At 37.2% G+C, this 16,048-nt stretch overlaps 1 protein-coding gene and 1 pseudogene across 1 annotated transcript; both read right to left on the bottom strand.

Moving 5' to 3' along the window:
* Positions 1-4,764: 4,764 nt before the first annotated feature.
* LOC101423013 (olfactory receptor 5L1-like) lies at positions 4,765-5,715 on the bottom strand. Its single transcript, XM_004478033.1, has one exon. The coding sequence runs from the start codon at positions 5,713-5,715 to the stop codon at positions 4,765-4,767; it is 951 nt and encodes a 316-aa protein (XP_004478090.1).
* Positions 5,716-5,845: 130 nt separating this feature from the next.
* LOC139437551 (olfactory receptor 5D18-like) lies at positions 5,846-15,765 on the bottom strand (annotated as a pseudogene).
* Between the last annotated feature and the right edge of the window lie 283 nt (positions 15,766-16,048).

Below are 16,048 nucleotides of genomic sequence, written 5' to 3'. Positions count from 1 at the left end.
AAGCACCATCCAGGGCAGCTCCATGTCCCAAAGACGCCTCCACCTCTCATCTCTTCCTGCCTTTCCCCATACCCATCAGCCACCATGTCCACTTTTCCCAATCCAATGCCACCTCTTCTATGTGGACATTGGATTGGTTGTGTCCATTGCACCTCTATGTCAAGAGGAGGCTCAGATTCCACATGGATTCTGGATGCAATCCTCCCATTTTCAGTTGTAATCACTCTAGGCTCCATGGTGTGGTGGTTGTCCTTCTTCAACTCCATCTTAGCTGAGTGTGGTAAGTCCAATAGATCAGATTGTAGGTGCTGGAGTCTGTTGAGGCTCAGGACCTGGCTATCACATTGTCAGTCCAGAGATTCAAATCCCCTAAATATATCTTAAACCCCAACATTAACTGCACCTCCAGCACATTAGCATGGAAGTCTTATGAAGGGAGATCCCATCTGAGTCCAGATTCATCACACATAAACACCATTTCCAAAGAGGGGCCATCTGCCCTGGTAGTTAACCCCATCGGCCATGACCATAACTCCCATGGGTCTCTTTAGCCCTCAAAGGACCCAATATCTGGGGGTTGTATCTGCTTTATCTGTCTCTCTGACTCTGCTCAGTTGTGCATGAGGGCAATCCTTCTGCCAGCCTCCAGACTCTTTTTTAGAAACTCGTAGCCATATAAACTCATTTCTCCTTTCCATTTCCCCCTTACTTTAGGTCAAACAGCATTTTAATGTCATGGTATTTTATGTAGACATGGATATTCTGCTGATACGCATTGAACCTTCCGTATAAGGTCATTTTCCAGTTGCATCATCAGTTGGTAGTTGATAGTGGTCCCTCGTTGCCAGGGAGGCTCATCCCCGGGTGTCATGTCCCACGCTGGGGGGAAGGCATTGCATTTACATGCTGAGTTTGGCTTTGAGACTGGCCACATTTGAGTAACATGAAGGCTGACAGGAGGAAATTCCCAGGCACAATGTTGCTCTAGGCCTTGTTCTTATTTTAGGTTTATCAGCTCACAAGCATAGTCATTAGCATCAGGGGCTCACTGTTGAACCCTCACTCCCTCCCGGTCCCCGCCACTGTACCTGGGAGACTGTCACTGCTCCCCTAGGGACCACGACAGAGCAAGAGTGGTTGTTCTTATGCACATCTCTGCAAGATCTCAGAGACAGCCAAAGTAGATATAACCCAGGTAGAGGTGCTCCTGAGGGCTATGGAAACACCCAGGCCCTATGGTCATGACAGATGGCTCTGGCATTCAGTGTCTTGCCAGTGGGCCCTACTTTGGTATTTGTGCTCTGAGTATGATGGAGTTGGACTCAGATGTGACCTCAGATGTGACTTTTCTGTCACCTTTACTGAATCTATGGTTGGCATTGGGTTTGGTGTATGCCCAGGAGACCAGAATCTCTGGACTGTCTGTGTGCCAGCTGGGCCCTGAGCCTCAGCAGAGTTGCAACACCTACTCTCTGGTTTGTTGGACTTACCCAGTTCAGCTAACAGGGAGGTGAGGATGGTCAACCGCCACACCAGGGAACTGAGAGAGTCTACAGCTTTAAGCCGGAGAATTCCATCCACCAGTCATGTAGGAATTAAACCCCCTCTCAGAGGGCTTATAATAGAACACTTACATAGTGTTCAGCTATAGAATTATTGTGACTTTTGTAATGGAAGTAATTGCATCATTGATGTGGGGACAGTGGCCACTGTAGTTGCTAAAGGTAGGGAAAGGGAAAAAGAGGTGTGATATTGGGGCATTTTCAGGACTTGGGAACCTGAATGATGTTGCAGGGACAGATGTAGGTCATTATATATTCTGCCATAACCCACTGAATGGACTGGGAGAGAGTGTAATCTACAATGTAAACTATAATCCATACTATAGATCAATGCTCCAAAATGTACTCATCAAATTCACTGAATATACCACAGTAATGAAAGAAGTTGTCTATGGGAGGAGTGAGGGGTGTTGGGAATGGGGTACATAGGAAACTCTTATATATATATATATTTTTTTTTAAAAGATTTATTTATTTATTTAATTCCCCCCTCCCCCGGTTGTCTGTTCTCTGTGTCTATATGCTGCGTCTTGTTTCTTTGTCCGCTTCTGTTGTCGACAGCGGCATTGGAAGTGTGGGCGGCACCATTCCTGGGCAGGCTGCACTTTCTTTCGTGCTGAGCAGCTCTCCTTGTGGGGCGCACTCCTTGCGGGGCACACTCCTTGCAGGGCGCACGCCTTGCGCGTGGGTCTCCCCTACGTGGGGGACACCCCTGCGTGGCAGGGCACTCCTTGCGCACATCAGCACTGCACATGGGCCAGCTCCACACGGGTCAAGGAGGCCCGGGGTTTGAACCGCGGACCTCCCATGTGGTAGACGGACACCCTAACCACTGGGCCAAGTCTGTTTCCCTATGTAACATTTTCTTGATCTATGTAAATGTAAAAAACATATTAAAATATCAACATAAAGAAAGAAACAAGGTTCAATGGTGCATTTAAATAAGTGTCTTTATTTAAAATGAAGACAGTAACAAAGACCAAAAGATATTTGCAGGTGAGAAGACAAATACAGTCTTAAGGGTGTAACAATGTAGGAAATGCCTAATTATGATTTGATTATGATTTGATTTTTAAAAGATGGGATGGGTGTGTTAAGCTTGAAAATATGCACTCCCAATTACATACTTATTAATCACTGGAACCTGCAAATACTAACTTATTTACAAGAAGTTCTTTGCAAATATGCTTAAATGAATTCTTTTCAGTTGGGGATATTATTTTGGATTATGTGGCCAAAATGCCATCACAGGTGTTCTACTGAGTGAAAGGAATATGGAAATTTCATTCACACACACACAGATAAAATAGTTTTGTGAAAATAAGGTAGAGAAATATTTGAAAATTCCTTGAATATTGCAGTGAAAAGGCACAAGCCAAGGAATGCCAGTAGCAACCAGAAGAATGTATAAAAAATGCATGCAGTCTCTCTTAGAGACCCCAGACAGAGTGAAATTTCTGGCCCAGTACACCAACTTCAGATTTCTGGATACCAGCAGTTTGAGAAATGAATATCTGTTGTTTTAAGCCACCAAATTTGTGGTAATTTGTTCAGTACCCACAGAAATCTAACATAATGAGTAAGAATTAGAGATGTAGAGAATGGTTAAAATAAAATCACAGAACACAAAAACATTAACAAAGTCAATGGAATTTGTAAAATATAGGCAATGAATTATCTGATGTACTTGTTTAACCAAGAATTAAGGTGAAATCCAGAGTTACTATTTTTGGGAAATGGATGTGGCTTAAGAGATTGGGCTCCCATCTAACATCTGGGAGTTTCAGGGTTCAACTCCTGGGTCCTCCTAGTGAATGGCAAGCTGCACCATGTGGTGAGCTGGCCCACATAAGTGCTGGCCTGCACAGAAAGCTGGCCTGTGCAGACAGCTGGTGCAGCAAAATGACACAACAAAAAGAGACACAGAGGAGACACAATGAGAGATGCAACGACCAGGGACCTGATTTAGCACAGGAGATTGAGTGCCTCTTTCCAACTCCAGAAGGTCCCAGGACCCATTCCTGTTGCCACGTAGGAGAAGACAAGCAGACACAAAAGAACACAGAGAGCAGACTGTGAGTGCAAAAACAATGGAGGAGGGGGAAAGGAAGAAAGAAATCTTATAAAGAAAAGAAATACAGAGCAAAAATGTAAAAGTAAAAATAATATTAATAAAATCAGTTAGTGCATTAATCATTTATAACCTACTATATTCATCACTAAGAATTTTTATTTTATTTTATTTATTTTCCCCCTTCTCTGTTTACATTTGCTGTGTCTGTTCATTGAATGCTTGTCTTTCTTTTTTAAGAGATATGGGAAACCAAACCTGGAACCTCCCATGTGGGAGGTAGGCACCTGATCACTTGAGCCACTACTTCTCCCTGCTTTGTTTTGCTACTCATTACATTTTCCTCCTTGTGTCTCTTGTTGCACCATATTGTTGCAACAGCTTACGGTGCTAGTGTGTTGCACCAGTGCTCTGTCTTTAGGAGGCACTGGGACCCAACCTGGGACCTCCCAGGTGGTAGGCCAGAGCTGAATTGCATGAACCACATCCACTTTCCCATCATTAAGAATTTAAATATATAATTTATATAATTTTCATTACAATTTAATGGAATATGTAGAGCTTTTTTATTACCTCTATTTTAAAGATGAGAACTTTTTTAACTTTGAAAAATGTAAACCTTACAATAAAAATAGTAAAAAAGGGAATTAAGGAAAAATAACTGAAATAATATCTGAAAGTTCACTTAAGCATGTGGGAAATTCCTTCCAAATTTTCAAGAATAATTATATAATATAACACAAATGAATATTGATTCCCTAAAGGAAAATGACATCAAATCAATACAACCAGTTAGAGGCATTAAGGGTCATAGAAAGAAATGACTCTTTATGTCAATTTCTTAGAGATATATTGTGTTGCCTCAAACCAAAAACTTGAAGCTTAACATTACTGTCTACAAAGTCCCTCAAAATACTTAGGGATTGGAGAAAAGAAACAAAGGTAACAGACACAGGTTGACTACATTCTATCCAACAAAGGGGATTTTAAAATAAAGCTCAAAGACAAGTAGACATGAAAGAAACATAAATAGCCCCCTCGATTTTAATGTCCTTCCCTCTTTGGCATTTTATCTAAGACCACTAAAACACAAGTTCCCCTAGGAACTTCCTTTCAAAAACCTGAGACCAACTAAGAAATTGGCCTTGCAGAAAGTAATTTCAGTCTCACCACTTTTCTGCAAGCTTCCTTGACGTCTTTGTTTCTCAGGCTGTAGATCAGGGGATTCAGCAAGGGAATTACAACAGTATAGAACACTGTGGCCACTTTATCAGTTTCCAGATTGTAATCAGAATTGGGCCTGCAATAAATGAAAAGAATTGTTCCATGGAAGACAACAATGGCTGTGAGATGTGACGCACAGGTGGAAAAGGCTTTGTGCCTTCCTTCTGCAGAGCGCATCCTTAGGATAGTGATGAAAATAAACAAATAGGAGGTGAGGATGATTGCAATGGTGATGATCTCATTGGAAGTGGCTACAATAAACAAAAGTAGTTCATTCATAGACACATCAGAGCAGGCAAGAGATAAGATAGGAGGTAAATCACAGAAGAAGTGGTTAATCACATTTGATCTATAGGATGGGATATCAAAAGCTAAACATATGTGTATCAGAGAACACACTGCTCCACAGAGATAGCAGGCAGCTACTAGTTCCATACAGAGCTTCTGGGACATGATCACCATGTACAGCAGTGGGTAACAGATGGCCACAAAGCGGTCATAGGCCATCACAGCCAGCAGGATGACCTCTGTGATTGCGTAAGTACAAAATAAGTAGAGTTGTACTATGCAACCAAGATAGGATATGGCTTTGTCCTTACTTAAGGTATTGGCCAGCATTTTAGGCACAATAATGGTAGAGTAGCAGAAATCCACAAAGGAAAGATGGCTCAGGAAAAAGTACATGGGGGTATGCAGCTGAGAGCTGGCCTGGATCACTGTGATCATGCCCAGGTTGCCCATTACTGTAGCTCCATATATGAGAAGGAAGACCAGGAAGAGGAAGACACTCAGCTCAGGCAGGTCTGACAATCCCACGAGAATGAACTCTGACACAGTGCTGCAGTTTTCTTTGTCCATATGTCACTCTGTTTCATGTACATAAAAACAGCAAAATTTTTGTCTATCCCCTGGGAAAAGACTAATAGAGGAAATTATGTTACATTAACTTTAGTGAAAAGGAATCTTAATATCAAACACCGTTTATGAGTTACAAGAAAAATACTGTTTTCAAATTATTCCGAATGTTAAAATTGTCAGTGGAGCCCACTGAATAAAACTAATTTTAACATCAAAAGAAGCTTTACATAGATCTCTACGTTTATTCCAACAATGGAATCCAAATATTCCAATATTTTAGGTGATTAATTAACTTTGAAATAGAATCAATGAAATGCTTATTGCCTATGGAAATTAACACCTATTTCTTTTTTTTTTAAATTTCTCTCCCCTTCACCCCCCCACCCCCCAGTTGTCTGCTCTCTGTGTCCATTCGCTGCATGCCCTTCTGTGACCGCTTCTATCCTTATCAGTGGCACCGGGAATCCATGTTTCTTTTTGTTGCATCATCTTGTTGTGTCAGCTCTCCGTGTGTTAGGTGCCATTCTTGGGCAGGCTGCACTTTCTTTCGCACTGGGTGGCTCTCCTTACAGGGCACACTCCTTGTGCGTGGGGCTCCCCTATGAAGGGAACACCCCTGCGTGGCACGGCACTCCTTGTGTGCATCAGCACTGTGCATGGGCCAGCTCCACATGGGTCAAGGAGGCCTGGGGTTTGAACCGTGGACCTCCCATGTGGTAGGCCCTATCCATTGAGCCAAGCCCACTTACCAGCATCTGTTTCTTATAGGAATTAATAAAATCTGTCCAAAAGTGGATTATCGTGATACTATATAATATTCAATTTTCAGTTCATTCTATCAGTAATATAAATTTACCCAGATGAGGTCCTGCGCAATCCTGTTGGGGAACATGATGTCCTAGATTTCAGGAGGAGTACATACCTGACTTCATACATGTGTGCAAAGAAATCTGAGTGCAGAGAGGATGGACAAGAAATCACAGAACCTGAACTTTTTCCCCATAATTTGGACTAAATTTAAAGAAATAGGAACAAAAAGTGGTCCTGAAGTTAAGTTTTCTTCTCTACTTAATAAAAAATATATGAGTTGGAAGCAGCAGTGGCTCAATCAGTTGGGCTCCCAATTACCATATGGGAGACCCTGGGTTCGTATTCCGGGGCCTCCTTGTGAAGCCAGCCTTGCCCACATGCCACAGAGTGCTGCCCAGCCCGCAAGCTCCATGGAGAGCTGATTCAACAAGGTGACGGCAACAAAAAAAGGAGACAATCAAAAACACAGAATAGCATGCAACAAATGGACACAGAGAACAGATAGCAAGTAAGCCAAAGTGGGGAGGGGAAATAACTGAAGGGGGAAGGGGAAATAAAATAAATGAATACAGATAGAGAAGAACACACAGAGAATTGACACAGAACAGACAGCATGCAAAAGGTCACAAGGGGAGATAATATATACATATATGTATGAGTTATTTGACCCAGAACTAAAGGGAGAAAATATACTCAGAATCTTTTCTTCCAAATTTTCTAGGTCATTAGTGGAAAACCAGTTATGTTAAACACAATAGAAAGTTTAAAAGAATATATTTCCTTTCTCCAGCCGAAATTCCCAATGACCAGCTCATGAATATATTAATTCAACCTTCAGAATTAAGCTGGCATTTAGGGAGCATTTCCATGGTCATTTTTACTAGATTCCATTAAGGAAATTTACATGAAAAAAGGAGGAATGCAAAGTATAGAAGAAAATGAAATAAGGAAATGATACACCATTTTATTTAGTCAGCATTTTTCATACACTAATAGATATGATGCATTGTTTGGCTTTCAGTTGAAATTGTCCCAATTTACTATCAACCATCTCTTAATGCCAAAAGAATTATTTCATATCATAAGTGCATAAGTGTTCTCTAATTAGAAGAGCTGAATTACATATGCTTTTTAAAATGATATTTGCTTGGGAAATAAATTCATTTCCATTTCCAAATAACCAGGTACTAGTTCTAGCTGATAAATCTAATGAACAGATATTTCCTACCTGGTCCTGAAGATGTCAGAATGTGTGAGAATAAAGTGAAGACTTTATACCATAATTAAGCTCCTTGGAACTGGCAAACTTATACCTCCCAAACATTATTAATCCCTATGGAATTAAAAAAGATTAAAAATAAAACTAACTCTGTAGAGGGTACCAGAGACTAGCAATTAATCTCTATGGTATATCATCAAGATTTGTTTTTAGGAGTAATTTGTGAAACAATTATTTAATGCTACACATGCCTACTTCCAAATTTCTTGGTGCCTTATGGAATTCTATACCCAGTATTGTGTATGTGAGCTACAGCTCTGAAGCCATTGAATATTTCTTATGAATTTTCCCCTTCTTATTGTATTACAAAATATCCTATCTTTCTTCAGGCCATAGGGCATAGGGTCTAAGGTCACAGCAGAATTCTTTCAAATACCAGAAAGACAATGAACCTCCTGGTCAAAAAATTATATTATTAGCTTACACAATTGAGCACTTATGAGCCAGAATCTTGTCAAAATATTATACAAGTATCCACTCATTTAATCTTCTTAAAAACCCACCCAAAGGTCTTAAATATTATACAAGATTAAGTAGTTTAATAATCAAACAAGGTTTCAGCAATTTGTTTACCCACCTATCAGAGATGACTAATGTACAGATAGGTGTAACTTCGCCAAACTCAAAGTAAAAAAATCCTGCTGCTTTCTGGTTTTCACACCAATATGACCCAGAGTCAGTGAATCGCTAATGTAGGCAGCCATTAACTGAGACCACCTCAAGTATCCATCCTAGGTGTGCTCTTTCTTTATAATGTCAATCTAGGTCATAGTGTTCAAACATGTGTCTGTGTATTCATGGGAGTACTAAAATTCTCTTTAAGGTGTACATGAACAAAAAGTAGTTTTAAGTAAAGCAGCTTTCATATTCTCAATGATCACATAATGTGCTACTAAAATTTATCTGCGAAGAGAATGTTTCCAATGTTGAAGGCATATTCTTGTTTTCCTCCTTTTCCTTTCACAATTTACAAAAAAATAAAAATAAAGTTGTAACCAATATATTTGTGGTGATAACTCCTATGAGTAAAAATCTGTGGGCCACAAGAAAGGGATAAATTAGAATATTGTCGTGCATGTAGCCTTCTTTAAATTTTAATCTTCAATCAGGGAAGATCAAATTCATGGCTAGGTTTTTTGCCTTTCTTTGGTCTCTTATATATGACTTTTAGGTCTTATATATTACTTTTAATCTATCAATAAACTCGGAGTTCTTGTTCCAAGATACTCTCTAATTTGTCAAAGAGTCATAATATCTAATCCACCATAAGCTTTAGGTCTTCCGTTTGCACCTGCATCTCAGAGAGGATCTCTGTTTAGATTCTTCTCTCTCTCCTAGAAATAGAGTGTTCTAACTTGTTATTTGCTGTTTGTGTTGGTTGGTTGTTCTGGGTCCTAGCTATCTGATAGGACTCAGAAAATTTGTGATTGGGCAGAATATGAATGTTTATGTGTCATAAGATTGGGAAGAAATCTCTTTATAGATTTCTGCCTCCTAAATTGAAGGCAGAAATCTGATTATATTTTTAAAATAAGAATCAAATAAATGAAACGTTTGCAAGTTTTTAAATTGCCATTTTATAAATCACCCTGCAGCTCTTTTTTAAAAGTCTCAGCAACCAAGGTAGTGAATGCCTGTAAATGTCTCCATAAAAATTCCTTTTGAAGATAAGGAGATTAATGCATTGGCATGCAACAAAAAAGGAAAAAGGGCATAAAGTCATGTTCAATTAATTGTTAAAATTTTTATTGATGGTCAAGGATTAAGAAGACTTTGATATTTGCGGATGATGTAAAAAAGTTGAGTGACATTGGTATTAAAAACAGGCAACACACTTCTATTCTCATTTTTGTTTCAAAATGATCAAATTGAAGGATGCTGAAGCCTGCAGCATTCTAGCAATAAGACATTTGTCCATGGATAACGTGACTATTGAAATGAAGAAAAAATCAGTTAATCAATATAATGAAGAGATTCATTTTCAATGACAATTTTTTAGTTTTTCTGAAAATTTTGTGTTTGTAATGTATTTAAGTTTTAAGTAATGGTATTTGAAATGATTCAATATAGATGAAAATCTCAGAGACCTTTCTTATTACAGGATACACTAGGTCAATTTAGCATATTTTTGTTTTTGTAAAGGAATATACTAATCTGATTAATAAAGAGTGTAGTTCTGGATAGAAAGTGGAATTTAAATATGAATCTATTGACAAAAATGTTGATCTACATATTTCCCATGAATCCCTATAATGGATATATCAGATAAGTATGGTATATCTGGAAGGCTATAGGTTTTTCTTTTTCAAAGTAAACTAATGATGAAAAATACTCAAATAAATCATAGCAACTTTGAGAACTACCACAGGTAGTTTGAAAAATAAAGTTAGGGAATGGAAGAATAATGAAAGTGTGTTTTTGCCGATGTGTTGAAGACCGAAATTATTGTATCTATTATGACATCCACTAACTTTAAAACATTAGTCAGAGCATTTAAACTGATGAACCTCAATATCCTCAGAATACTAATTAAGAGGATTGTCTCCCTTCTGTCACAAAAATGTAATCATTCTTTGCAAAGTTAACGGAGAAATTTAAGTATTTACTTACATTTCAAAACAGATTATTCATGATTAATTCTGCTGCTACTTTTTCATCATTGGTCCAAGCAGGTTAAATATCTTTGTGACTGAAAAAAATTTCAAATTAAGAAAAACTATGTTGCATAAATGACTAATTTTGAGGCAGTATAATGAAAAATGAGCAACAATTTTGCATTGCTTCAATGAAAATACCAAGAAAAATTATATGAAAAGATAAATTTGATATGATAAAATTTAAATCTTAGGTCTACGAAGCCCTCATAATAAATATTTACTATATTTAGACATTACAGTAAATTTAAAACATTAAAATCCAAAGAGGTCAATTAGCTATTGATACATATGACAACACAATTCAACTGTCTTATGAAGACTGCCAAGAGAGTCATGGTGAAGGGGATTGACATTATACCCTTGTTCAAGCTATCATAGTGGATTAATATATATTTGTAATGATTTTTAGGTCATGGAAAGGAAGCATAATACAGGACATGATCATATAATCCCCATTTTTGTTCTCAATATTCTGACAACCAATCTAATATTTCTAAACTTTTTTTTAATAGCCTATAATCTTCCAAACTGGAACTCTTTCTGAGAAATTTAAGAATAGTAATTATTTCTAATTTAAATTTGCATTCCTTCAAATAACTAACAGGATACTTTAAATGTATATGGCATAAAATAGCGGCTCAAAAATATTGTCAGTCTTTGACTTAATTAAATATTCTTACCTCCTGAGCACTATTGAAACTCTTGTTCCTACCTGAGACTTATTTCTTATTCTTCTGTTTCTCTTAAAATTCTTCCCCATTCCTGAAGGCCAAGTAAAAAGAATATTTCAATAATAAAGCAATTCCTCCTATATACACACATGGATCTAAATACTTTCTCTCCACCAACTCTATCATGATATTTACTATATTATACTTTATAAAACAAAATTGTTAGTTTTATGTTTGACACAATAATACAATGGGATTTTTGTGGACTCAAAAATAAGAAAGATATCTTTAATTAATTCTCACAAATTTTATTAATTTTTCAATAGTACTTTGGTTGTGTATTAGCTCCTACAATCTTCTAAGTACCGTGAACAAAGAATGAGAGAACTGAATTTATTGTACATATACAGTATACTATATATGGTGTATATATTTTCTTTTGCTCCATACAGCCACCATATAAAGTAAGTCATATCTCAGTTTTGTACATAATGACTGATGCCAAAAATAAACAATTTGGTCTGGTTTCCACAAGCAGAGATATGAGTAAACTTTTTGGTCTAAAACTTACGTTCTTTCCCTTGTAAAGAGTTTTCTCTTTGTGGAAATCTAAAATGATTTTTAAGAATGAATTCTTTTTTATATAATCAACTTTATTCTTAAAGAGGTTTTAGAAAAGAATGAATTCTTGGTACAAAGTGCACTCCCAAATCAGAGACAGAGGTTATATAATAACTGAAGAAAAAAATTGTTAATGCATGCAATGAATATAAAAAATAACTTCTCTTCACTGTTCTCCTGACTGTGTCATTGCCAGCCTTATTTCTCAGACTGTTGATTAGAGGACAAAACAAAGGGATCACCACTATGCAAAACATAGAGGCTACTTTGAGCTGGAGATTTTGGAGTTGCACACACAATGGAGGAAGTGGACTGTGCTGTAGAAGAATGTGATGGCAGTAATATGGGAGGCACAGGTGGGGAAGACTTTGTGGATTCCACTGGATGAGCAAATCTTTAGGACGCCAGCAATAATCAACACGTAAGAGGTAAAATGATGAATGGTGTGGTGGCAAAGATGAAAGCCAGCAACTGATTGAGATAGATATCAGAACAGGAGAGAGTGGGTAGTGAGGAGAACTCACAGAAAAGTTTCATGTCAAAACAACAAAAACAATATGAAAAGGAGCATGTGATTCTCAAAGAACATGTTACTTGCCATGCATGTGATTCAACCACCATCATGGCACAGATATTCTGAGACATGGCACTGTGTGGAGCAGAAGGTTGGAAATAGATACAAATTGATTGTAGGACATAACAACTAATAAAATGGATTCACTCACCACAAATGCACAAAAGAAAAAGAATTATACTACACATCCTAAAAATGAAGTGGCTCTGTCTTCTACAAGTGGGTTCACCAGCATCTTGGGAGCAGTGGTGGAAGAATAGCAGAAATCCAGAATGAGAGGTAACTAAGGAAAAAGAACATGGGACCATGCAAATGGGTTTTAATTTTGATAATTGCAATCATTCCACAATTTTCTATAACAGTAATAATGTAGATAGCCAGAAATATCAAGAAGAGAAAGACCTGGGTAATTTGAGAAGCTCGAGAAGTCACATGTAGCCCAGTAATTATATTTGTCTCTGCTAGAATAATATTTCGTGTTGATGGAATCTGAAAATCAATCTCAAAATAAAAGATGGAGTATAAAGAATACGAAAACATAGGTTTTCCCTGTGTAGACTGTAAGGTGAGAAAAATAGACCTTTGCCATAATCCTGATAGGTATTAAGTGTCCAAGACAAGAATATTTAAAATTTCAGAAATAGAATTACTAGTTAATATTACCTTTCAAAAATCACAAAACTTTTTTCTCTTCATGTAAATAAATATAATTTTAAAGACTTCAAAGTATAGTAATTATTAAATCAAGCACTTTGGATAGTAACATGTAATCATCTCCACATATAAGACATTCTAATCTCAGTGAACTTCATGAGTTCTGGACAGAAAAGGATAAAATCATTTATGTCCTTCCTACAAAAACTAGTAAAAAGTGGAAGCATCTAAATTATCTTCTGTAATTAAAACTAATTTCAACTTAATGATGTGTTTTTTAACATATATATACTGCGATATAAAGGATAGCTCTTTTATATCATTTAAATCCAGACTTTAAACATCATTTTAGCCCTTTCTCTTTGTTCCCTCTTTTTGACTATATCACACATTATTGTCAGTGCAGATTTATGTTTTCGAAAAAAGAATATCAATCAAATTACCTTCTTCTATAAGTGAGTAAATGGAAACCCAAGGAAGCCTTGACATTCTTAGTAGGAAAAAGATATTAGATAATCAACCTACAACTACAGCTCGGATTCTCCTACTCTCAGAAATGTACTCATCTGTCTATGCAAGACTCAACATAGAGTGAGATATTAACATTTTTATTTTCCAAATTGCACATTTTCAAATGCTTCTTTTTGCTAATTTTCTTTTTTTTTAAGATTTATTTTTATTTATTTCTCTCCCCTCCCCCCCCCCCCAGTTGTCTGTTCTCTGTGTTCTTTTGTTGCATGTTCTTTTTTGCCTGCTTCTGTTGTCAGCGGCACAGGAATCTGTGTCTCTTTTAGTTGCGTCATCTTGCTGCGTCAGTTCTCCGTGTGTGCGGCACCATTCCTGGGCAGGCTGCACTTTCTTTGGCCCTGGGAGGCTCTCCTTACGGGATGCACTACTTGCACATGGGGCTCCCCTACACAGGGGACACCCCTGCGTGGCAAGGCACTCCTTGCATGCATCAGCACTGCGCATGGGCCACCTCCAAACGGGTCAAGGAGGCCCAGGTTTGAACCGTGGACCTCCCATGTGGTAGACAGACACCCTAACCACTGGGCTAAGTCTGCTTCCCTAATTATTTTCAACAATTACAAGACAAGCTTCAGAAAATAAATTAATGAAAATTGCTCAAATTAAAGTGTTTAGTGTCAAAGGGAGGCACTAAAGAGCTGTGTCAAAATGAAACATAGGGGAATAGAATTTAGAGAAGTTCCATATTCAAGATTAAGTATGAAAAAAGCATTAAACTTTGAAATAATTGCATAGTTTTTTTGGGCCCCTCAATCTTCTCCCCCTTTCAAGAGATCTAGAATATGCATATGAACCTGTATTACTTGTTAAGAAGATGGATGAGAATCTTAAGGTGCTACTACACTTGAAATACATTCATGATAAAGGAGTTCCTAATTCAGAAAACATGGTGAGATTTCTCAGTTTGGTGCCAAGCTAAGTTTGTCAGATAAATATAGACAGATAATGATTTTATTTGGGTATGAGTTTCTCCCACGTATTACTTGAAACATACTCATATTTAAAAATGTTTTCCTTCTTTATCTGGAATTCAAATTAAATTGGGCATCTTGTATTTTTATTTTCTAAATCTGGTTATCCAGTGCCCAGAACAACTGAGAATCTTGGTATTAACAACTCAAAATATGGGGACTTTCCTTATTTTAATGCTGTAAATTCCACATATTAAGAATCCCCTTAGAACCCTAGAATGAAAGATCTCTTACTATACTATCACTTCTAGTAAGGTCATCCCTGGTTCTGTAACCCAAGAGACAGACTCCAGATGTTCCAACACTGAAAGCCTGAGTTCTCATACAAAGATGAGGCTCTCAATGGTCCTCATTCAAGGATTTAAATGCAAATCAGAAGACAGTCTTTTCCAGACAATCTTCACTATTATAAAATTCCTTCTTACTGCACTTTTTCTAGGTTTATTAACCTCAGCACTATGGATATTTTCAGCTGAAAAAAATCATTATTGTAGGAAGCTTTTCGTGCATTGTGCCATGTTTATCAAAGTCTTGGACTGTGCCCACTAAGTCTCTGTAGCTGCCAGTCACTCCACTGTGACAATTAAAAAATGCCTCCAGACATTGTGAATTAACCCCTTGAGTTGGAAATGCTTATAACAACCCCTTGGTGAGAAAGACTCCCTTATTTTCTTGATTCTGGTAGACTTAAGGTTTCTGCTATCTGAATTTAACATACAAATAATGTGCATATTTTATAATGCAGTACCTTTTTTCCAAATGATGTCATTGTATGTATTTTAAAATATATTATCTTTCAATTTAGAAAATATGATACTTAAATTTTCCTCTTGCTTCTTTACTTTTTATTCTTTTTGCCCTAATGAGTGCATATTTTTTCCCCATGCTCTAACATATAATTTAGAGCTGGTTCTGTTTATTCATTTTCTCTGGAAGGCTCATTTCTTTTTTCAAGTGAATTTTATTTAAATACCTGTGTCTTCTTCCTTTTAAAACGCTTTTAAAAATTCACACGAGCAGGGAGACATACAATGTAGAAAATCTTCAGGTCTGTGCCTTTCTATTTCTCTATCTACTGGGAAACATTTGTTCAGGACACTGTGTTTGAAGAGTTAAAGTCAGGTCCTCTATACAAAATTCAGTAGAGTCTGCTTATCCTACCCAAATATCCAGATATTTAATGCCTGCAGTGGATGGAAATTTCCCCAAAATGATTTTTCGCATGAATAACTGTTTGAACCAAAGACTTGGCCTACATACCTTACATTTAAAAGAACATACCCATTTTCTCAAAATCTGCAAACAAAAGCTAGCCCACTTCCTGGCTCTGGAGAGCTTTTTTGTGCAACATGCTAAGTTTCCTATATCTACTTCCACACACTGTGGCACCAGGACCCTGGAGAAAATCTATTGCTTTATTCTCTAGATACCTTAAAACAAGCAATTAATATTAATTTCCTTTACTGCAGTAATTAGGGTTCGTTGGAAACTTTGAAGGAAAACAACAGCCTATTTAGAAATATTTTAGATGAAACTTAGTGAAAAATCTAAAAATCTTTCCCTGTGCT

Source organism: Dasypus novemcinctus, chromosome 24 (genome assembly GCF_030445035.2).
Source record: "Dasypus novemcinctus isolate mDasNov1 chromosome 24, mDasNov1.1.hap2, whole genome shotgun sequence".
In the NCBI taxonomy this organism is placed as follows: Eukaryota; Metazoa; Chordata; class Mammalia; order Cingulata; family Dasypodidae; genus Dasypus; species Dasypus novemcinctus.
This window is presented reverse-complemented; position numbering and strand designations above follow the sequence as displayed.